We start from the raw sequence: 23,834 nt of genomic DNA, 5'->3' as shown, positions 1-23,834 counted from the left end.
AATTTCTTGCAGACATTAAATTTTCTTGATATATATCATGAATCTTCTAAGAAAAAAGAAGGTACTTATAATATCTTTTGTGACTTTAAGTTTTATCAATGCAATGTGTGAATTTTTCTACGTTGCAAAATGAGGAGTAGAAACAGACCAGCCAACAATTGTACTTCTACTGTTTGTTCACATGAATTAAAAAAAAGTATTTCATTCTTTCATTCATTCATAGATACTAAAATAGCAGAAGGCAATTGAAATTTCATCCCTCGACTAACATGGAATGCAAATGAAAAGTACATATAGTCTTAAGAATAGAACAAGATACACTAGAGTATTTATCTAGCTAACTAAACATTTAGTACTTCTGAGTCTGAGACACAAGAATATCATTAATTAGGTTGCCTTAAAAATCATCCATTCAAAAGTTAAACAAAGTTAATATGTTGAAATGAAATGAAATATTACTATTTTTTAAATTTAAAACCAGGCATATTAAAATTTAAATTTCAGATTTATGCACAGACCTTGCAGGATGCAATCTTTGATACAGCATTCATTTGTTTACTTTTCTAAGTGTGTCTTTCTATTTAATAGGAAAGTAAAAAGTTCATTATTCTACTACTAAAGCACTACACTCATTTTACAAGTGATTCCAAATTCAGTAGGAGTCTGAAGCCCGCATTTCCTACTTAGCCCTTTATATATGTGGTTTTCTTTTTTAAAGTGCTTGGTATGAACAGTGTTTTCTCAGATCACTCACCAAAAATCAAAAATAAACCGAACTTTTAATTGAAAATAAAAAATAAGCCTGGATCAAATTTTTAAAAAAAAATCATTTTGCACCTAAGTGCATGGTTGCTTATAGATTAGACTTTTCATTTGGTCACAAACTGGCTGCATGGCCAGGTCCCGAGTGTTGGTGAATGGAATTACATCCAGTTGGCAGCCAGTCACAAGTGGGGATCCCCAGGGCTCAGTGTTGGGGCCAGTCCTATTTAATATCTTAATTAATATCAAGGCCAGGGCCAATGGTCTGAGGTTCAAGAAAGGCGAGGGCTGGGTCCTACACCTGGGTCACACATACCCCATGCAGGGGTTTGTTTTTATTTGGGTGTGGGGCAGAGTGGCTGGAGAGTGGCTTTCCTCACTGAAAGGGTGGTCAGGCATTGGAACAGGCTGCCAGGGAGGTGCTGGAACCACCATTCCTGGAAGTGTTAGAAAGGCTTATGGATGTGGAACTCAGGGACATGGTGAAAATCGTGGTGCTGGGTAAACAACTGGACTCAGTAATCTTAGGGCTTTTCTAAATTTAACAATTCTATGACTCTAAGCATTGCATATCAGAGGAATTTTGCTGAGAAAATAGTTTGTAGAGAACATCTGAGAAATTACTACTTGACTTGATAAAAACCAGTAAGTTTTCAATCTACAAGTATCAAACCATTTGTACATGCAAATGTACACACAAATTATTAGCTTATCTTATTTCAAGCAGAACCATAACTTATGTCTCAAGACCTGTCTCAGTTTACAACCATGTTTCTTTCTAAAGAGATTCTCTGTGTCCTTGTTCCCACAAATGTAAAAAAGAAACAGCACTGTGCTGCTTTCCAACAAAATATTTGCATTCATTACCCATGAAAACAGCCTTCTTATTTCCACAGACTCTGTCCTTGTTCCACCATTGCTCTTACAGCCACAGCCAAGAAAGAATTAGGACAACCAACAATTTTGTATTTTGAATGTTTTTAGGATCAGAATACCTGTCCATACTTTTCTGGGATTCTGGCTTACACTTGTTCTAAAAAAATCACCATGAGAACCAAGAGCACTATGTACACATTGTAGATGCCAACACAGCAGTGCAGACCAGAAAATTATGGAGCAGTGCCAGGTTAACAGTTGGACTTGATGAACTTAAAGGCCTTTTCCAACCTAAATAATTCTGTGATTCTATGAATTCAGTTTTCCGTACATATTTACTTTGTACGCAATACAAACAGGGTTACTTACCAACAAACAAAGTTTCCAAATAGTCTCCTCCACTGATCCACATAACTCTGGATAATCATGTGTGAGAACACATTCTCTGGATGTGCCTCCTCATGGACCTCGGGAGACATTGAAATATAAATTTCTAGACTGCTTGCACACCTGCCTGCACTGATGTTTACACTCAGAACTGTACAGTTCTGCATTTGGAAATGTATGGGTCTCCTCTTTCCATTTTCATACAACCCAAGCTGAGTAACTTAAATTTACTTAATATAAATTTATTTATTTAGAAATTAATGTATTTCTCTATACATGGATACTCCACAAATATTCACTCCAGACTAAAAAAGCTCTCCCTATCTTATTCAGACAAGCGTATTTAATGGAATTTAAGGGTATTAGCAAGTTCTTAACTATTCATGTCTACAAGTTAAACTCAGTCATCAAATTAGAAAGCCTGGTTTATTCCATTAATTGGAAAAAAGAAAATTCACCTCTAGTTTAAATGCACATTTTGTCCTGCAACAGAATTCTCTTGAAAGAATGCTGCAAGCAGAGACATAGTAAAATCACTTTACTAATTGAATTGGTATGATAGAAATTTCCATTTAAGACTAAAAGACACAGAAAAAATGGAGATTACAAAAGCTCAAGGATACAATGAGAATGGATATTAAAATTAATGTTATGTATAAGGAAGGATGAAAATCACCCCACCTTTTCTTAAACTATAAATTCAGCTATGGAAAAGAAAAGCTTTCAAGAGGAGGCTGATATATTAGGAAAATAAGTACCTATGAAAATGAGTTTGGAACTAATCAGACAGCACTGAAAAAAGCCTGATGTATACACAACAAGAAGAATAAGCATAGTTTGCTGCAATCACAGCATTTGGAAAAATGTTTATTAGTCATTCAGATAGACACCTGCAATCTCCCTCCATCACTTTCGGTCGCAGAGCCCAAAGATGGAAAGCAGGAAACATGCTATTAACATCACTTGAAAAAAGCCATTTTGTGCACAAAGAGAAATGCTTGTAAGAATGTCTAAGCTTTCCCTAAATCTGCATTTCAATGACTTCCAAGGTTCTTGAGGAGGTGCATGCAGAAATCCAGAGTGGGGTTCTCTATGTAGGAGAACACATACAAGGATGCAGTTTCATTTTAACTGCAGAATTTTAAAAAACACCTTCCTAATCTCATTCCTACATTAACATCTAAATTATACGCTGCATGTTTGTTTAAACAGCATAACCAAAATACTGACAATTAATTCAATAATTACTTATGTATGTCACACTTATTGATGTATTGATTTTACTCATCTCAGACCTAAAACACTTATGTTAAATATAGTGTCTTTGATACAATTTAAATTTAATTAGATTTCACAAAATGATAAGCAATTTGCATACACCCATTTCTATATTTCTAGAAGTAACCAGGTGTATCAATTTCTCACAAATTAAATACAAATTTGCAATGTATTCAGACTGGAAATTCCTTGCATTTATTTCTTTCTTCACCTGCTTTACCCTCAGCTCTAACAAAAACATTAATTTTGCTTCGAGTATTTGCAAGCATGCTAAATAAGTACACTGGTTTCCCTATGCAATTATATGGTGACAATACTTTCAAATAAACAGCCCTCTGAAACTACTACAAAATTCATTTTTCATGTGCCAATTTGATTTCACAAATGAAACTACTCCCAACCTAAAGAAGTAGAATCTAGTGCAGTAATTTAAATTAGTTGATTTTCCTGCAATGGCAGATTACATTTGCAAGACTCTAATTGCAGTTGAGTTCAATTATGCCTTTACAGACTATAAAAGTTTCCATTTAATGGTCAGAATGATTCCTCCAATAAAAAGAAGGTTAAGAAAAAAAAATCAGGTCAAGTTAACAATGTCAAAAACTGTTTTGCAGTTAAAAGTGCAGTGCACATGGCTACAACATCACTTTACTTCTATTACAGATAAATACTATTAGATAACAGAACACCCTTGAAGACTTGGCTTTATAATTGTATTGCCACAGAAAGGAACTTAATTCATATACATTCCACAAAATGTTTCAGTTTATAAAGCTTAAACTTGAAAGGAACACTTGGATTTAGACTGACCTCATTATATTTTACTTTTTTACCTCTGTCTGGAGCCCATTAACTTAGGTTTCATTTATTTTATCATCTAGGAAGGCATCCAGTTTGGCTTTAAATGACACTGTAAGATGAATACCACACTACTTTTCTCAGCAATTCGTTCAAAGATTGATTGCATTTATTATTAAAGTTGTCTGCTTAATTTCGAATATTTATATCTTCAATGCCTAATGCTTCTTTATTCATATACTGTTTTCAGCTGAACTTCTTTAGTATTATACAGGAAGATTCTTTTACAAAGTAACTAAGTACAGCCTGATCAAAGATCACACTGAGATCTAACTCCCACTGTACAAATACGTTCCAGGCTCTAGGCCCTGTTCATGCAAATTATCATACTTTCAAATATTTTCTTCATCCCTATATAAAAAAAAAACCTTAAAACTAGAATCAAAAAGTGTATTCCCATACTAGACTTTTTATTGAAGACAGGCCAAGACCAGCACTTCTCTACAGCCTAAAAAATAAGGGTAGAAAATCCCCAGTGTTTCCTAGTCCTCCTTAACTTCAGGAAGAATTCTGCCCTCAAAGTAGAAAACCAGAGGCAAAAATGGATTCAGTATGGTAAGCATAAAAAAACCAAACCAACTTTTCTTGAAGCCAGTAGGTTGGTTTAGAAAGACTGCATTACGTATGTCAGAATAATGTGGTTCTAACTGCAGATATTTGGTGCAAGTTGAAGGGTTACCAGTTACTTTGCAACTTCAAGTCATTCCTCTCAAAGCACTTTTACACTCATACACATTTAAACAAAATGCCTATTAACCTGCATCTTATAGTGCAGACTGCAACCAGAAGCTCTTCAATTTTTCCTAAACAATCTGTCAGTCTATATCAGTCCTGAGGAGAACTTCACAGAACACTTGAGGCAGGGAGGGCTTTCTGGAGGGCATTTTGCCCAATCCCCCTGCTCAAGCAGGGCCAGTTACAGCTAAGATATGCCCAGACTGCTTTTGAATACCTCAAAGGAGGAAGACAATAACACCTCTAAGCAACTGGCTCAGTCACCCACACAGTGAAAAAGTGATTCCTGATGTTCAGAAGAAACCCCCTGTGTTTCTGTTTGTGCTCACTGCAACAACAGTTGCAGTTCTGTCTGTCACTGGGTATCACCATAAAGAGCCTGTCTCTGTCTTTGCTTTGTCAGGTACTTGTATACATTGATAATGCCCTCTTCAACCCTCTTCTTCTGCAGGGGACCTAGGGGTCTTTATTAAGTTTTGCATTCGCATTTGTGATTTAGTTAGTTCTTATTTGGCCAAGGCTGCTCCTTAAACCAGACTTTAAATGAACCTGTACACTTCAGGGCAAGGGTTCATATATGGAAATACAGAGACAAGTATCTTCTCCACAATCACAGAATCATAGAATGGTTTGGGTTGGAAGGGACCTTTAAAAGTCAGCTAGTCCATCCCCACAGCAATGAGCAGGGACACCTTCCACTAGACCAGGTTGCTCAGAGTCCCATCCAGTCTGACCTTGAATCTTTCTAGGGACGGGGCACCCATAACTTCTCTGGGCAACCTGTTCCAGTGTGTTACCATCCTCATGTTAAAAAATTTCTTCTTTGTATCTTGTCTGAATCCACCCTTCTTTAGTTTAACCCCATTGCCCCTTGTCATATCTCAAAAGGCACTGAAAAATGTTTGTCCTCGTCTTTTTATAAGCCCTCTTTTAAGAACAGAAAAGTCAAAATAAGGTGCACCCAGAGCCTTCTCTTCTCCAGGTTAAACAACCCAAATATCCTTTATGAAAACATATCTCTATATAAAATTACTGTATATCATTACATGGTCAGCATGCATTTATCACAACTAGGAGTGACTTACTAAAAATGTGGAGGGAGAACAAGAAATTGCACAGACTGCTAAAAGCAAACTATACACTTCTGGACAGCACCATGAAGATCTTAATGTTTGGATGAAAGGAGATTGAGAACATCAGAATCAACCATTATGACTGGATAGTCCTCAAAAAGAATTCTCAAAAAGCAGTCAAAACACCGATAATTCTTTAGAACATTTAAGTAATATTAATTCTGATTTTTTTTCCTCTGTTGTAACAATTTTTTTAAAACTGTAATACTCGTAATACTTTGTAAATTCAGTCAATTAACACAGAAGACCTACTGGACATACACCTCCTAGAGACTGAGTTTGCAATAAAGTGGGATTTTTATTTTCTTTGTTAAAATACTTAAACTGGCAGAAAAAGATACATTCAAACTTCAATACACAGAACTTACTCTGATTTTTGGTAAAACCCGACGAAGTGTTTCTGCAGGATTCTGTCGCATAAGGACTGGAAGATTTGCCACCACACTTGTTCCTTGGATATCCTGACCAGAACTTACAAAAACATAAACAGAATACATTACTTACTGGGATGATTACAAGCTTATGGCTTTCATTAAAAAACAAAACAAAACCAAGAAGAATAAACCTACACTACTAAGGTTTTTCATGTAAGCAAAGAGAGGCATTATTTTTTTATATATAATATATGGTAGAAGACCACATTTAAAAATATCAAGCTATTATATATCATTTCCTACATGGAATGTTTTAATTTTTAGTGCAGCTTTGCATAAAAATACAAAACTTTTGAAAGATCTTTACAAACCTCCTGATCAAGGCAGTGGTTTCATCTTTTGCCTTATAGCAATACAAGGGATAAAGCAAATGAAGGAGGCAAACAGAAGATATATATGAAAACAGCATGCAATGTACAACATTTTATCAGAAATCTACCATTATTTCCTTTTATAGGGAAAGCAGTCAGATGTATAGTCATATGCACACAAACATGATTAAAAATGGAAGTAAAAGCTTGGTTAAATTACAGAACTTGTACCTTTCTCCTCATTCCGTCTCTCTCAATGGTATCCCGCAATTGAAAAAGGAAACGAAAACAAAGCAGGATGGGAAGGAAATGGTAGGCAGTAATTAAAGAAAGTATGAGGCGAAAAGAAAAATTACTCAAGTGGATCAACTCCTAGAATAGAATCAGAAAGCAAGAGGGTCTGGATGCCAAAATTAAAACTAAAATTAAACATCAACACATCCTTTTCCTTTGGCAAGGCATGCATATCTTTGTGTTATCCAGTAGTAATGCAAACAGCCAAGATAACTTGGAGAAGCTATTTAATTGAAATTTTATTCATTTTGTATCAAGATGGAAGAAGCCCTAACTGCTAAAAAATGCAAACAAAATGCTACCATTATCCATCAAAATGTAAAAAAAAGGAAGCATTTCCCTTTAAACCAGAAATTCTTAGTATCTGGCTTACTGCCAATTAAGAATGTGAAGCAGGAGGCATTTCAACACCTACACAGTCTGTAATTTTCCAACTGCAGAAGATTTTTCTTCTATTTCAACCAAATGAGCTGCACCATAGATTTTCTTTAAATATTGAGGACTTCAGAATTATAGTGAATTATTGCTAAATGCTCAGATGTACACATTTTTGTACCAATAAACAAATTAAAATAAATGCTAAGTCTTCTCTTCAGAGTCACAGTATTATGAAGGCACAGTGTTATGAAGGCACTATTCCTTTATTAACAGTGCTAACTATAGAAGAACACAACAGAGCCCTATACTTAGAAGTAATTTATCTCAGCCTCTTTTGTGATAGCTAAATCCACATTTCATTTAAATATAAAACTTCAGGACTCATCTTCTGAGTTCATCCTACAGGAGATCCCAGTGACTTAGCAATGCTGGGAATCCTCATGCAGGGAAGGAAGCTCTTGGGCCCCAACATTCCTTTCCTAATACTTCCTTCCTCTGCGACAGCAGCTGCTTGCTGGTACCAGACCTGGTTTAACTGCAAGACCCATTGCAAAGCACTTTTCAAACACTTCTCAAGCACAAGCACAGAACTAGGCCTTCTCCCTCTAGCCCCTGCATTTGCTTTTACTTGTTTCCTCTACACAAAATGAAGTCCACATAATAACTGTGATGTCTTGAGATTAAAGCAAATCCTCCTAGAAGCAAATAGAAAGGGATGTGGACTGAAAACTGAGTGAACTATAGAGCTTAAAGGGTTGTGGTTAGTGGCAAGGAAGCCAGCGACAGGTGGTTTACATCATGGTTTACCTTACTGGAGGCAATAAAGTTTTCATTAATGACCTGGGTATGGGACAGAGTGCACTCTCAGTGCGCAGATGACACAAAACCAGGAGGAGGTACTGACAGACCAGAAGACTTGTGATTCAACAAGCTAGAGAAACAAACCAACAGGGATCTTAGGAAGACCAGCAGCAGGAAATGCAAATTCTGCAGCTGTGGCAGAAAAACCCCGTGCACCACTAAAGGCTGGGGACCAGCCAACTGGGAACTAGCTTGGCAGGAAAGGACCTGGAGATCCTAGTGGACAGAAAACTGACCCGGAGCCAACAATGCATTCCTGCAGTAAAGGTAGCTGACAGCATCCTGGGCTGCACTCAAGAGCATCACCAGCAGCTCAAGGAACATGATTATTTTTCTATATTCAACACAAGAATCTCACAGACAGGCGGCAGCAAGTTCATTGCAATATTTGTGGAGAAGCTTAGACAACAGAGATTTTTAATCTTGAGAAGAGAAAGCTTGGGGGCCTTATTTGACACGTATAAACTCTGATATGAGACAGTAAAGAAGACAGAGGCAGATTCTTCCCAGCATTGCCCAGTGATAGGATGCAAAACAATGGGAACAAATTCAATACACAGGAAATTCTACTTAAACCTTAAAAAATTCACCAATTCTTCTATGTTAGAGTATTCAAATATTGGAATGAGTTGCCCACACAGGTGGTGCAGTCTCCATCTATAGGATTCAAAATCCTGAGTTCAGGGACAAGACTCTGAATATATTGCTCTAATTGACACTATTTTGAGCAGGGAAGTGGAGTAGATGATCTCGAGAGGTCCCTTCCCACAACTACACTATGATTATGTTCAGGGTAGTGTTCCAATTTTGCAAACTTTCATGAATCTCAAGGAAGACAATAAGATTTCTTACATTAATTTTTAAAGCATTTTTAAAAACAAGACAAGAACAAAGAAAATTTTAAAAGTCCCTGGGTACTCAATTAGAAACATTTCTATCTGAAAAAGGGATGGAAGGACTAGAACTCCTTCTGCAGCATGAAGATTGAAGATTAGTCACTGGATGTACTGCAAGACAACATTACCACAAAGGATTTTGAAAAAGAGAAGATAGATTTACATTTCTCTCTCCTTCATTCACACTAGCCTACAAAATATGATGGCAGGAGCAGAATACAGTACTGTAAAGAAGACTGAGGTACAATGTTTACTCAAGCTCTAACTGAAGCTCTGTTTGTGTAGAGGCTTTTCTTTCACACTGTGGCTAACTGCACCAGTTCAGCAAAAATTACTTGTTAAATGGCCATTGTTGAATCAACCACTTAAGTCTGTTCCCTGTGTAAACAGAAGTTCTGATAAACAGCTGCAGGGAATTACAGTGTTAACTCAACACCCCTTAAGTGACATTATTTTCAGTCCAAGATTCTATAATGTTCTATGCTGGTTCGAATATAAATTTGTTGAAGTACAAAATTAGCAACTTCAGTGAGGTATTAGAAACAGCACAATTTTAAAAAAATTATTAAAGTATTCTGTAACTAACTGGGTATTAGGAAATGAAATTCGCAAACACTCAAGCTTCAAAAGGGGAATCCATGGTTGCGGGAATCTTTGGACACATTCATAACTCATCTGCACAATGTCTTGAGCAACGTGATCTAACATCAAATGGCATCAGATTTGGAAGTTGGCTCAGCTTTAAGCAGGGTATTGGATCAAATGACTTCCAGGAGTCCCCAACTGTAGGAATGCATTTTCCACACCCCCAGCAGGTGCTTCCCAATAGTGAAAGAAATTCAGTTTACCTTTAAACATTTTAGCACGTTTACCTAGAAACTACCATACCCTTCTGACAGTAATTGGCTCAGTGCCAAGAGAGAAGCATCTATTGGAGCTTGTCACCATTCTTCAAACCTTGTATCTCCCTCTATTGGCTGCAAGCCAGGTTATCTCTCCTAAAACATTCAGTATTTAGGAAGGAGCACAAAAGGAAATAAGGGCTCTTCAGAGTGTCTTAGCAAGGTCAGAGGTTGCAGTGTCAGAGGTTTCCTCAGACACCTGTGCACAGCTTTTTCATTTGTTTTCTGTAATGTTTGTTATTTTGATGTTTTTACTTATTAAACCTTTTGATTTACAAAACACCTCAGAGGAGCAGTCTCGCTCAAATTAATTATAGCCACTTCTCTACAAAGGCTGGACCCTCAGAGACTGATACATTAGCACCTGGCTTATTACACTCTGGCCATGAGCTAACCTGTACCACCCAACCACCTAAACTATTCAGTGACTGGGGTTCTTAATCCTAGATCTAATTTCCTATTTGTATAAAAGTTCAGTATCTGACAGGATTTAGCCTTTTCAGAATTATTCAACTTCAGTTCTCCCTCCAGCATTTTGGTTTTCCTGTACAATCTCCTGTTGCCGAGGCAAACTAGAAATCCAGATAAATATTTCTGTCAATAACATAAAAGTGTGTGGCTCATAAGACTTCCTTTGAGAATCACCTTTAGTTTATCGTGAAGATTCTTACATAGCAATCTTTCCTATGCAGATGGGTAGACACAGATTTAAACATATTACATTACTTTCTAAGTACTGCTCTTGCTAATAAAAACTAACACTTTTATAAGATTTTTGGGGTTTTGAGGGGTCTTTGGGTTTAAATTTTTTCTTTGACTGAATAATGTTAGGTTTTTAGTAAAAAGGGGGGGGAATCTAGAAATTATGAAAATATCTTGAAATCACAAATATCGATGTGTCATTTTATGACTAGCTTTCATTTTATTTAAGTGAATATTCCTTTCATAAAATACAACTTAGTATTTTCTGCAAAAGTACAACCCGTTCTTTACACTGGTGTAAAGCAGAAACTTTCCTTTTATTTCATGTGAGTTATGCTTACATTTCAATTACACTTCTTTAAACATAAATTATGTAACAGTAGTGTCTGAACATCTATTTGACATTCATTGTAGCAAGTATAATATAAGCAGACTCAGTCCCATGGAAAGATCTGTTATTTTGTTACAGTAACTTCATTTAAGATCCTCAGTTGAACAAGGACAGAATTGTGAGCAATATAATTATTAGCACAGTCTTGAACCTATGTATTACAAGAGAGTAAATCTGCAGTAAATCTAGAGTAAATTAGGAGAAGAGACATAAAGATATTTCTTTAAGAGAAGAGACTTTATTTTTAGGCTTCTATAACTTTGCTGAAAATAAGAGAGAATAAAATTAATCTGAAAATTTAACTCCATAATAATATCAATTTTCAAGACATCAGAAGTCCTAATAATATCATAGGCTGAACATCTCCTTACAATTGACATTGCAGTCCTTTCCTAGTAAAATCTAATTTTCTCATTTTGATCTTCTACTTCAGATAAATGTGCCCATGATAATTTTAAAGCACATCTGAATAGAATCTACACAGTCTATATATAAATAAGAAAAGACTAATCTGATTTTAGTACATATCTGAACTTGTACCACTACATGTGAAACTTCTACTGTAATTAAAATAAGAACCAAAACCCAAGATTTAGCTGCATGGTATTCCTGTATTCATAGCAACCTTGTTTACCAGGATAGATTTGGTCAACTGAAGTCTCTTATTTCTGTTTCCTTGCTGAATTTCTGTCAAAGAGAGAAAGGAGAATGTCTAACTCATACAGATACCCCTTTCTGTTTCTGAACCATAACAAATACATTGTAATTACACAGCAATTTCTTTCTTCTTAATATCATCGGTTTCTATGAGTTTATATATTAATTATTATGAGTAAACATTGAGCTTTTCTCCATTGAATTTTAAGAAGAGTTTCAAGAATGTAAGAAGTGCCTCAAAGGAACATATTTTTCCTCACAAATATTATCCCAATATCAACAGCCTCCTAGAAGAGTAATGTTTTCTCTTCCTTAGAGAGCCTATAACACATACTGCATTTTGTATGGTTTCTAGGTAGAATTCGTTTTGGCTTTTTTTTTTTTTTTTTTTTTTTGAGTCTGAATGTGAAAAGTAAAACCAGTCTTTTTACTTCAAGATCGAGATAATGACATTTCCCATTCCTAGGTGATATAGCAAAAATGACCTAGGAGCTGGTATTATCTTTCATTCTGCCAGTCTTCATTCACTGACCCAGAATTTATAATTTTCACATTCAACAAGATTTGTCATGTTCACAGCATGCATTATGTGCTATAAGAAGCCTTCTGAAAAAGTACAAGGCCTGTAATTTTTCTACACTGAAAGTGGAAAAAAAAAATCACAGATGCTAACTGAATTCTAGAAGGGTAAATTACTTCCGTTGACCTAAATTTCTCTTATAGTCTAATTTAGACACAGGACATCTTTTCATTCTCCAGTCTTATTTTTTCTATCAGTATACTGCACACACACACACAGAGGAAAACTTTAAATGACCTAATAAGTACTAAAATCTACTTAGAGTCTTCTTCAGCTTCTGGGTTCTCACCTGTGTGGAGCATTATAAACAAAGCTCCAACATTATTACTATGTGTATTTCTATCATGCCTTCTCCGCCTTCCTGACTATAGCATATTCGGTCTTCTATCAGTACTTTTTTTTTTTTTTAATAGCAGATCTAATCTAATAGTCATAGAAGCTGATGAGAATTTCTAAAAAAAAGAAAGCTGTAGCTGTACATTTCAACCTCTCCTTTCTAAACCGACTCACAGGCCTAAAAAAATTGCTTGTCTTTTCAAGATTTATTGACAGCTCTAACAGAAGCTGCCACTTCACCTCAACCATTGCTATTAGTCTCTTCAATCATTTAAAAACAAATTATGTTATGCTAAATCCACTTGCAATCCCTCTGCATGCTATTACGAAAAGCACATCAAAGGTTAGGAAAGCAAATGTTAACTGACCTTTCTGCCTGTATCTGCTTGGCTTCACAAAAAAAGACTTTTCTGTATTTGTAAGAGTTGAAGACCACAGTAAAAGCCTGAATAACCCTAGCCTTTTAAGAATTAAAGTACAAGTAGAACTTCTTACCAATCTTTCAAAAAATTTAAACTTTTTAGAATAGGCCTATAATTCCCATAACAAAATATTACTAACACTGAAACACGGACAAGTGGTAAACAAAACACACTTTGTACATGAGTTGACCAGCCTTTTTCAAAATCACAGAGCCTGGATCAAAAGAAAATGCAAATGTAAAAGACCTGAAGAGACACTATAAATAACACTGAGTACAGAAAGAAAGTACAGGGTATTAGTAGAGTGACTAAATGAAAAGCCACAAAAAAAAATAAAAATAAAAAAGGGTGAAAAGACGGTTTGAAGCTTTTGATCACAGCATTTTCCTCATATGCAAGTAAACTATAACTAGATATCTTAGATATATTTTATATAGATATCTAGATATTGTAAGTAGATAGGCATCATATCTAATAATACAAGCTAAACTTACGTTCTAAATTGAAAGATATAGGTGCAAAATTGTGAGCACTGAAAAATACATCTGAAATTTTAGAAACAATTTGAAGTTTTAGCTGTAGAAGCAGCTTTATTCTCAGCCAAGGAAATGTAACTGTGGGCTCAGAATGACTTCCAACAGTCCATATTAAATTTCTATCCAATTACTGCTGTTATACTCAAAGGATCTTATGACTCAAAAGAAAAAAATAATCAGAAAATGAACATGAAACAGTGAATTTACTCCTTATAAGAGCTAGGTTTAAGACAAGTTAGAAGTGGAAAGCTTTGCTGGTTCACATTCTATTCATAATTCAAGGACTATACATAGCAGTAATACTCATATTTTAAAGTATATTGGACAGCTACTTCAGACTGATGTTCCATGCATCAGCAATACAACGTTAAACAGCTGACTCTAGTGCTGCTTTCTCATTTATCAAAAGCAACCACAGATCAAAGGCAGCTTTCTGAGGTAAATACACAAATAACAAAAAACTGGTTCAATTTCAAGCTGTTCCTGATTCATATTCTGTCAAACAAAAAAGTGTTTTACTTGCTTTATGTTCACTTTGGAAAGTAGGATAAAATTCAGCTACTTAATGAAATAGAAGAGTTAGAGTCTTATCTCTCAAACAGACATAAGACTTGTTCCATGTTGGAGTGGACAATCAAACCAGGTAATACAATTAACATAATAAATAAATTGAAGTGGTGACACAAGTCTTTCAAATTTCCAGCTCCCTGACAGAATAATTTCAAACAGTAGATAAAAACGAGCATTACATATAGAGATAATTAATCCATATCTGCATTCTTTGTAAAACCATTATCAGCACACCATCAGAATCCTCCTGCCTACCTGTGCTGGTTTGGGCTTGGGTAGAGTTAATTTTCTCTCCAGTGGCTGGTATAGGGCTGTGTTTTAGATTTGTGCTGAAGACAGAGTTGATAATAAAGAGGTGGTTTTGTTATTACTGAGTAGGGCTTACACAGAGTCAAAGCCCTTTCTGCTCCATGCTAGGGAGGAGACGGGGGGTGCATGGGAGACTGGGGGAGACACAGCCAGGACAGGTGGCCCAAAATGACCAAAGGGATATTCCAGACTATATGGAATCATGCCCAGTATATAAACTGGAGGGAGAGAAGGAGGAAGGGGAGGACGTTTGGAATGATGGTGTTTCACTTTCCAAGTCACCATGACACAGGACGGGGCCGTGCTCTCCTGGAGATGGCTGAACATCTGCCTGCCTGCGGAAAACAGTGAATCTGCTTTGCTTTGCTTGTGTGCATGGCTTTTGCTTTCCCTATTAAATTGTCTTTATCTCAGTCCACAAGTTCTCCAGCTTTTACCCTTCTGATTCTTCCCCAATGAGTGAGTGGCTGCGTGGGGCTTGGCAGCTGTCTGGGGTTAATCCATGACATTACTCAATTTTATTTAGGTAACAGTAGTTCTAGTAACATTCCCTATCTTAAAAATCTACAATAATCTTAAATAGCCTTCTGTTACACTACTTGTTTCCTCACACAGTCATATTAACTTATTGCTAGTGGTACAGTTATCCCAGATAGAGTTTGACGTTCTGCAATGGAAAAAATAAACAAAAGCATTTACCAGTAATTCCACCCACATTTACTAAAATTAGACCAGAATAATCTCTGAAGAAAAGAGTGTCTCTTTCCTTTGAATGCATGTCAAATATGCTCAGCTGCATAGCATATATTCACAGCATATATTCAGTGTTAACCACCAGAATTTCTGGCTTATATATTTACTACATTGATATCAATATCACTCTATGGAAGAAAAAGTAACACAGAAAAAGAAAAATCATGTTAAAAAACATCCATTGATACAATACTATTTGCATGCCATTCCCCTGCCCTCCCCCCTATAGCTTGTTTGTTACTAAAAAGGAACTTTATTAACTGATGACTAAAAGGTTTGGGACAGTAAATTTTTAGTCTAAGCTCATGGCGTAATATTAACACAATATATTATTTTCATGAATAATACTTTTATTAGCTATCTGAAGAGGCATCCATGCAAATGGATATCAACTGGCAGAATTTACCACAAACACAGTGCTTAAGCTATCAATGTTTTTTTTGTGCACAAAGAACTCCAAAGTTACACACAACTTCCATTGGGCCAACATAGTCTTTACAGAACTCACACAAAACATCTCAGTTGGTATTCAGTCAGCAGTCCCCTGAAAATACTGAGCTTAAGGCAAACTCTCAGTCATAGCAATGAGGGCAAAGAAAACAAAAGTAAGAAAGGGGAAGAAATAACATATGGGGAAAAATACTCACAATCCTTTACCAAAAATCAGGAAAAGTGAGTCATGAACATCTCAAATGACATATAAAGTACCAAACTAGTTAGAATTTTTTTCAGCTGATGGGTTTTATGGGTGTGGGACATTACACCCAATAGATCCAAAAGCTTCCAAGTTCCAACTGTTCATTTAAAAAGACCAAAACTACTTCTTCATTTAATAAAGAAGTAAGATGAAACACTAAAGAAAATCTTACCTAAGGCCCTCAGAATTTGCAATAAATATGTAAGATACAAAAATCTGTATATTAATTTTATTGATCTATCTACCCTCTAACACATCATTCTCAAATAGGTGGGACAGTTTAAGTGATCAAAGCACTAGTGTACTCATCCACAATAAGAGTCGATTTTTACATACCAGCATGTATCTAATGACTTATTACAAATTCATAGTGCAAGTATTTTCTTGCAATACAACAAGCATGGAGGGTTCAAAAGAATTTACAAATAACCCTTAAAATAAATCTAATTTGGCTTTACATGGTGATAACAACAAGAAGAAATAGACACACTCCTGGGTTAAAACCTGTAGTAAAGAAGCAGATTAATTTTAAGTAGTTATCATTCTTTTCTCCATTGATTTAGTGACTATCAATTACTGCAGTTGGAAAAAACAAAAATAAAATTAAATCTTGCCCTGAATCTAACTAACCATTATCTAACTAACTTCTAGTTCCCAAAATGGCAGAGAAATAGGGGTCCTAATCCTGAGCTTTGAAATGAAATTGCATAAAAGAGATTAACTGCTTATAACAGAAGAATTTTGGTGCGAGCAGCAATCAGGCAATGACTCATGTTTTGCTATTTAATATGGACATAAATCCTCCCCCTCAAAAAGCTCAGTTACAATTTCAACAGTGAAAATGGTATCTTTTCTGTTTCTCCCTTTAAAGACGGGATTTTTATCTCCAAGCCTGCCCAACAATGTAAGAAATATTATCACGTAAAAAAGTGTATTAAAGCAGATGCCTTTCACATCTCTTTTACATATGTTTATTCTGCCAGAAATAATACAACCAACCCCTACTTACAACAAAAATAAAATTAGCATGTTTAAAGCATTTTCTTTCTGTCCCTAGTTGAGCCTTCTCAATATACTCTTGGTAACAGAAGTTACCAAGCAATTTCACTGAGGAGGGAAAAAAAAGCCAGTTTACACTACTTTAGAAAATCTGACCACAAGCTGGTCAGCTGCACTTCTCATGCAACAGACAAACAGTAAATCATCCCATTTTTTAGGCATAAACTACAGCAAGCAAAATGCAATGGCACTACTGAGTACAACATCACTTCTGCTGTGCTGCTCCATTAATATCAATTGTGTTACCAAATGCTTTGATCCTCCTTGAATCCAACTTTCCTGGTCCACTCCAACTGGTAAAGAGAAATGCTTTGGAATTAAACAACCAGCTTTGAACAACCTTTATTTAATCACAGCATAAACTGGTGGCTCCAGTGCTTGATGTTGTTCTTTGCTCTCCAACATTAGCTATGGGGAGGCAGCAGGGGTGGGGAGAGGAAGAAACTAATTGATATCTACCCAAATTAATTTACTGGTTTTACTCCAAAAAATGTGGAATTTTTACTCAAGGGATAATTGATAGTTTGGACACAAAGCTACTCCAATAAACAAACAAAAAAACCCCAAGTCTTCCAAGATTTTCTGTTTATACCTTTTCTTTTTAACTGTCACATAAAACCCTTTGGAAACTTCTGTAATTTTATTTAAGGTTACACACTGCTTTGCCATTTAAAAATGAAAAACAAATTAAATAAATCTGATTTAAGATAGACTGAAGAAAGAAAAAAAAATTTCCCCCACAATCAAATAGGAGATTTAACTCTAAAAACTTGTGAGAAAAATGCCCCAGGAAAAAATTCTGTATTGGTCCATTTCCAAAGTTAGAAGTATTCTTTTAAATTGGATGATTCTTGACAAATGAATAAGGAAAAAGGGAAGCATAAATTACCTTTTTCCCTGTTAGAAAGAATGTAAGAGGATGCTCTTTGAGACTGAAGCCTTTCTTCACCACTATACGTTATACTGACTTAGCAATGTGGGTCACCTTCATTTATATAATCTTACAAACACTGTCAGTTCAAAAAAAAAAATCTGAAGTCCTACAACAAACCTCTGTTACTACACTCTGCTTAGACTCATATACACGTAAAATTATGCAATTCCATTCATGCCAGTTTATCTATGCCGGCTTACACACTGCCTAAACCTTACTTTCTCATGGTAAATTCAAGAACAAATGGAAGAACATGAAAGTAGGCATTCCATAGGAACACTGAGGCTAAATTCACACTGTAACATGTTCCTGTAAAGAAAGCAACTGTAATTTTGGAATTATGCAATGACTAAGAAGTACTGCCTATGTGTAGTCTGTTAGGAAAGGTAATAAATAAGGGATAGATGGACAAGACATTTCCAACAACAGTTAATGAGTTCAGTAAAGCATAGCAATTACCCTTGGTCCTGCTCTGAATTGATATGACTGACAAGGAATGACTCAGCCACTCTGTACATGGGAGTTGCACACATTCTCAGAACCCACAGTCACGTAACATGGAATAAACAAAACTGCTGCTGGAACAACCGCTACCAAGATACAGGGACATATCCAGAGCCTGGTATTTTTATTTCTTAACATTAACCCCTCATAGAGTAATGTTTTGCAAAGAAAAACATGCAGAATCATTTTTTTTTAATGTAAAAGAAGCTGAATAGAATAATTTAAATAAGAAAACCTGCATCATCAAGAGTCCATTCAAATAAAAACATGGATGTGAAACATCTGGTACTTTCTGCTTGTGTAAAAGTATGAAGCTGCAGCAAAAAAGCCTCAGATGTATGCAGGAGATCTAGCAGAAGTTTTCAAGTGGTTCTTTGTCCCTTTCTTCATTCTGTTTAATTATCACTCTTAAACCAAAAAGACATTTTTCTTCCATATACCGGGGGGATAGGCATTAGCATTCAGAGGCAAAGATTCCATCTTTTCAAACAGTGTCTCTATGAAACAGCAAGGCTATTCATGGAGAGAGGAGCAACTTCAAACTGCAGTGAAAGTGATAGCCACGTAAAACTGGTTTTAACAGATGCAGGCCTAGGAGTTAGGAGAGCCTGGGTTTTCAAAGCCTGCAAAGGATACTGTTACTGTTCAGACAGCAAAGACACTTCCACAACCTGATCTAGGAAGGCAAAGATACCTCGGAGGGGAAGGAGAGGAGAATCAAGATATAAGAATGCCAATGACATGTTAATTCTCAAAGGGTGAATTTCAAGAACAACTCAGTTATGAACAATTCCCATCAGTGTGCTTTTGCATTATTGGTCTTTTTTAAAAAATCTTTGCCCAAGGACGTAACTGTCTTTGGCTAGAGATGCCACTTCTGGCCTCCATTTTTGAATCTGAAGAGACCCTCTTATTGAGGTACAGAGTCCTATAATTGTGTATAATTAAAACAGTTGGTTCTTTAGCTGTAATATGGGTTTTGCCAGCCTTTGTCAATAGAAGCCCTTGCTATAGAAATCACTTCAATTTCCTTCTCTGTTTGTCCTCAAGAACTAAAGATAACTTCTCTTATACAAAAAACTGCCCCTAAAAGATTAAGATGCTCCTACCAACATTGGAGAGCTTCTCAATGAATAATGTAGACCTCTTTGACTTGCTTAGTCTCAAGGACTGTCCACATTCCAACTCTGCTTTAATTGTGAAAAAAAATCTGTCAAAGTAATTAAATAATCCTGGTTCTGTTTCCTGTGACATAAAGCTTTGGGCTCCAAGGCTTGACAAAATCCAGGGTAACTCAGTGTTGGCATTTAGAGGACCAGCTGGTGGAACAAGGACAAAAACATTAATATTACTAAAGTTAACTCTAAAAATAGCTAGATTAACTATTATACAAGTTTACCCCAGAGAGCAGGATTAATTTTAAATCTCAACAAAGCTATTTCTTGTCTCATTCCAAATTCTTCTGTCATAGCACATCTGCTAAGGCACAGATACAGGCCCAAGACTGTAGTCCTAGTTCCCAAAGTCCTAAAATTATAATGAGAATTTCTCAGTAAAACAACTTCCCTTCACATAAAGTTTACAGTGTAGCAATATGAACCAATATATTACGGAGTTCTATCTACCCTGCTTTGCAGAGATTCAGAAAAACTTTTAACCTGAATGTAAAAATACAGGGTGTATCAGCATATTAGCACTATGAGTCACTCTTCTGAAGAGTCTCAGAGTACTCAGATTTTTTGGGACAGGTAGTGGTGCATGCTACTAAACTGCTTATAGGTAAAGAGTAGCTGAGTCAATCAACACTAACTGCTGTTCCTTCTTTGTGCTAGCAACATATGGAATCAGAGTGTATGGCCACAGAAGCATCACATCACAACATGTGAAGGGCTTCCTATGCCTACAACAAAGCTGTACTCAAAACACCAGAAGAAATTTGAAAAAAAAACCTGTTCAGTATATAAGGAATTGGTTGTATGTTTACATTTAGAGGATAGTGGTCATTGGCTCAGAGTCTCGATGGACATCCATGGTGAGTAATGTTCCTGAGAGGTCTGTACTGGGACCAGTGTCATTTAGTATCTTCATTAATGATACAGACGAAAGGATTGAGTGAACCCTCAGCAAGTCTGCCACCAACACCAAGCTGTGCATTGCTGGAACATCATGAGGTTTAATAAGACCAAGTGCAAGGTGCTGCACCTGGGCCGGGGCAGCCCCTGGTATCAACACAGGCCAGGGGATGAACAGATCAGAGCAGCCCAGCTGGGAAGGATTTGACGGTGATTGTGGGAGAGAGGCTGGACATGAGCTGGCTACATGCACTGTGCAATGGCCCAGAAAGCCAACTGTATCCTGGGTTTCATCCAAAGCAGCGTGGCCAGCAAGGCAATGTGACTTTGTCCCTCTACCCTGCACTCATGAGACCCAACCTGGAGTGCTGGGTCAGGGCTTCTCAGGAGAGAAAAGGACATCAATGTGTTTGAAGAAGTCCAGAGGAGGGTCACAAAGACAACTAGAGGGACAGAGCACCTCTCCTGTGAGGAAAGGCTGAGAGAATTGGGGTTATTCAGCCTGGAGAAGAGATCAGCCTCTTATGGAAGCCTTACAGTACCTAAAGGGGTCCTACAGGAAAGCTGAAAAAAGATTTCTTACAAGGGCATGTAGTGATAAGACAAACCAAAACCATTTCAAACTGAGATTAAGCTTAAATTGAGTATTATGAAAAAATTCTATACTGTGAGAGTAGAGAGGCACCGGAAGTGGTTGCCCAGAGTTCCCAACCTTGCAAGCAACCACGGTCAATTTGGATGAGGCCTTGAGCAAACTGGCCTATTTGAAGGTGTCTCTGCCCATGGCAAGGGGTTAGAATTAGATAATTAGATGACCTTTGATCCCTTCTGACCCCAGCCATCCAATGATTCTATAAAAATTGACTTGAGATTTGTGTTTTGGTCACTAGCATACAACAGTCATTATTTTACAGGGTACCATCATGTGAAAGTATATTCACATTAGCCCTAAATGGATAGCTTGATCTACTCCTTGAAGAGTCTGTACCTTTGATGTACTCTAACATAAAATATTATATTTTCCTATCTACATCTTCATAGAGTTTCCACTGGAAGCATTTCCAGATCCTGACAAAAACTAGTCTAATATTATCATCTCTTGCCAAATCAGGCAAATAATAAAATTTAAATTAGTAATACTGAGCAAGCATGAGGATAAAAGCTCCTTATGTGCACAAAATGTTTTTTATAAACACTTGGAACTTTCCAAAGAAGGTGATATAAAGAATAATTATTGTATTTATACATTAATTATGTTACATCTAAAATGAACTGTGCAACTGTTAAACTTACTAAATGCCAGTATTCACCCAAACAAAAACAAAAGAAACACACTCTCCTGCTGGGCAACATGCTACTTATATATGGGATCCATCATGTAGAAAGAAAGAAATATGGGAAATATTTAGCTGCATATTCCTATGTCGAATGTTTCTAGGAAAGGATGACAAAGTTTTCCCAGGACAACAGAACAATTTTTAGAAGTTAAGAAAACCCACAGATTTTTCAATTGTGTTTGATATTCAAAAATATATCTACACAGCCACCTAGTTTTTCTTATGTCATGAGCAAAGATGCTCTGAAACACAAATACAATTGACATCTCCAGAGAAGAATCTGACAACACATAAAGAAGAGCTACCTGGTCTCACACATCACAGCCCAGGCAGACTTCCAAATCTCAGGTAGATCTCATCTTCCTTTTATGACCAGGTGAACCATGCAGGGGTAGTGTAGGGTGTGGCTATAGGCTACATGGACTTCAGCAAAGCCTTCAACCCTCTTTCCCACATCTTCCTCCAGTGGAAGCTGACAGCTTACCACTTGGACAGGTGCACTGTTTGCTGCGTTAAAGACTGGCTGGAAGCTGGATGCAGAGAGGGATGGTGAATGGTGCTGCATTCAGTTGGCAGACGGTCACTAGGGGTGTTACCCAGGGCATAGTACTAGAGACAGCCCTGTTTGATATCTTCATCAATCATTTGGACAAGGGGATCAAGGGCACCCTTGGTCAGTTTGCAGATGACACCAGGTTCGGTGGGAATGTCACTACGGTGGAGGGCAGGAAGCTTCTGCAGGGAGATCTGGACAGGCTGGATCCATGGGCTGAGGCCAGTGGTATGAGGTTCAACAAGTCCAAGTGTCAGATTCTCCGCTGGGGTCACAGTGGCCCCACACAGCACTACAGGCTGGGGGCAGAGTGTCTGGAAAGCTGCCTGGTGGAAAAGGACCTGGGGTGCTGGTTGACAGCAGCTGAACACGTGGTATGCTCAGGTGGCCAAGCAGGCCAATGGCATCCTGGCCTGTGTCAGCAATAGTGCAGCCAACAGGACCAGGGCAAGGGATCTTCCCTCTGTACTCGGTACTGGTGAGGTCACACCTCAAATCCTGTATTCAGTATGGGCTTCTCATGACAAAAAAGACATTTGAGGGGCTGGAGCATTGAGGGCAATAGAGCTGGGGAAGGGTCTGGAGCACAAGTCTTGTGAGGAGCAGCTGAGGGAGCTGGGGGTGTTTAGCCTGGAGAAGACGAGGCTCAGAGGAGCCCTTATTACTCTCCACAGCCACCTGGAAGGGGTTTGAGGCTCAGAGGAGCCCTTATTACTCTCCACAGCCACCTGGAAGGGGTTTGGAGCCAGGTGGGGATCAGGTTCTGCTCTCAGGCAACAAGTGACGGGAGGAAAGGAAATGGCCTCAGGCAGTGTCAGGGGAGGTTCAAGTTCAGAGGAAGATCAGGAAGAATTTCTTCACTGAAGGGATAGTTAAGGCTGCCCAGAGCAGTGGTGGATTCTCCATCCCTGAAAGTGCTAAAAAAAAGACTGGGCATGGGACTTAGTGTTATAGTTTATTTGACATGGTGGTGTTTATTCAAAGGTTGGACTCAATGACCTTAGAGGTCTTTTCCAACTTTAATGATTTTTTGAGTCCATTTTATGTCAAAGGTCCTGTTATATAAACAACAACTGATACTTTCTATTGTCTGGTCATTTCAACCAGCATTTTACTTCACAGATTCAAAGTATACATTCAAAATTAGAGTAACAAGAACTAAATCTGATTTGTTATTGACAAGAGAGCCATCTACCAGCTGTGACTTCTTGTTTATGCTCCATTTATAGTAGCACGAGCAGTTGCATTTTGTTCCACACTTCGTTGGAAGCAAGTATCTGAAAAAATTTTTAGAATTAGCACGTATTCCCTAATCCG

The 23,834-nt window shown here is 37.1% G+C and overlaps 1 protein-coding gene across 2 annotated transcripts in view; it reads right to left on the bottom strand.

Annotated features, from left to right (window-relative positions):
• PPP4R4 (protein phosphatase 4 regulatory subunit 4) overlaps positions 1-23,834 on the bottom strand; it is a 61,143-nt gene that overhangs the window by 31,012 nt on the left and 6,297 nt on the right. For both annotated transcript variants that reach the window (XM_066188721.1, XM_066188720.1), the window contains exon 3: positions 6,398-6,500. In XM_066188721.1, coding sequence (XP_066044818.1) covers positions 6,398-6,500 — 103 coding nt within the window. The remainder of the gene's footprint in view (positions 1-6,397; positions 6,501-23,834) is intronic.

This window comes from Chamaea fasciata, unplaced genomic scaffold (assembly GCF_029207755.1).
Source record: "Chamaea fasciata isolate MVZ Bird 193981 ecotype frontalis unplaced genomic scaffold, bChaFas1.0.hap1 SCAF_7, whole genome shotgun sequence".
NCBI lineage: Eukaryota > Metazoa > Chordata > Aves > Passeriformes > Sylviidae > Chamaea > Chamaea fasciata.
The sequence above is the reverse complement of the archived record's forward strand: the minus strand, read 5'-3'. Positions and strand labels throughout refer to the sequence as shown.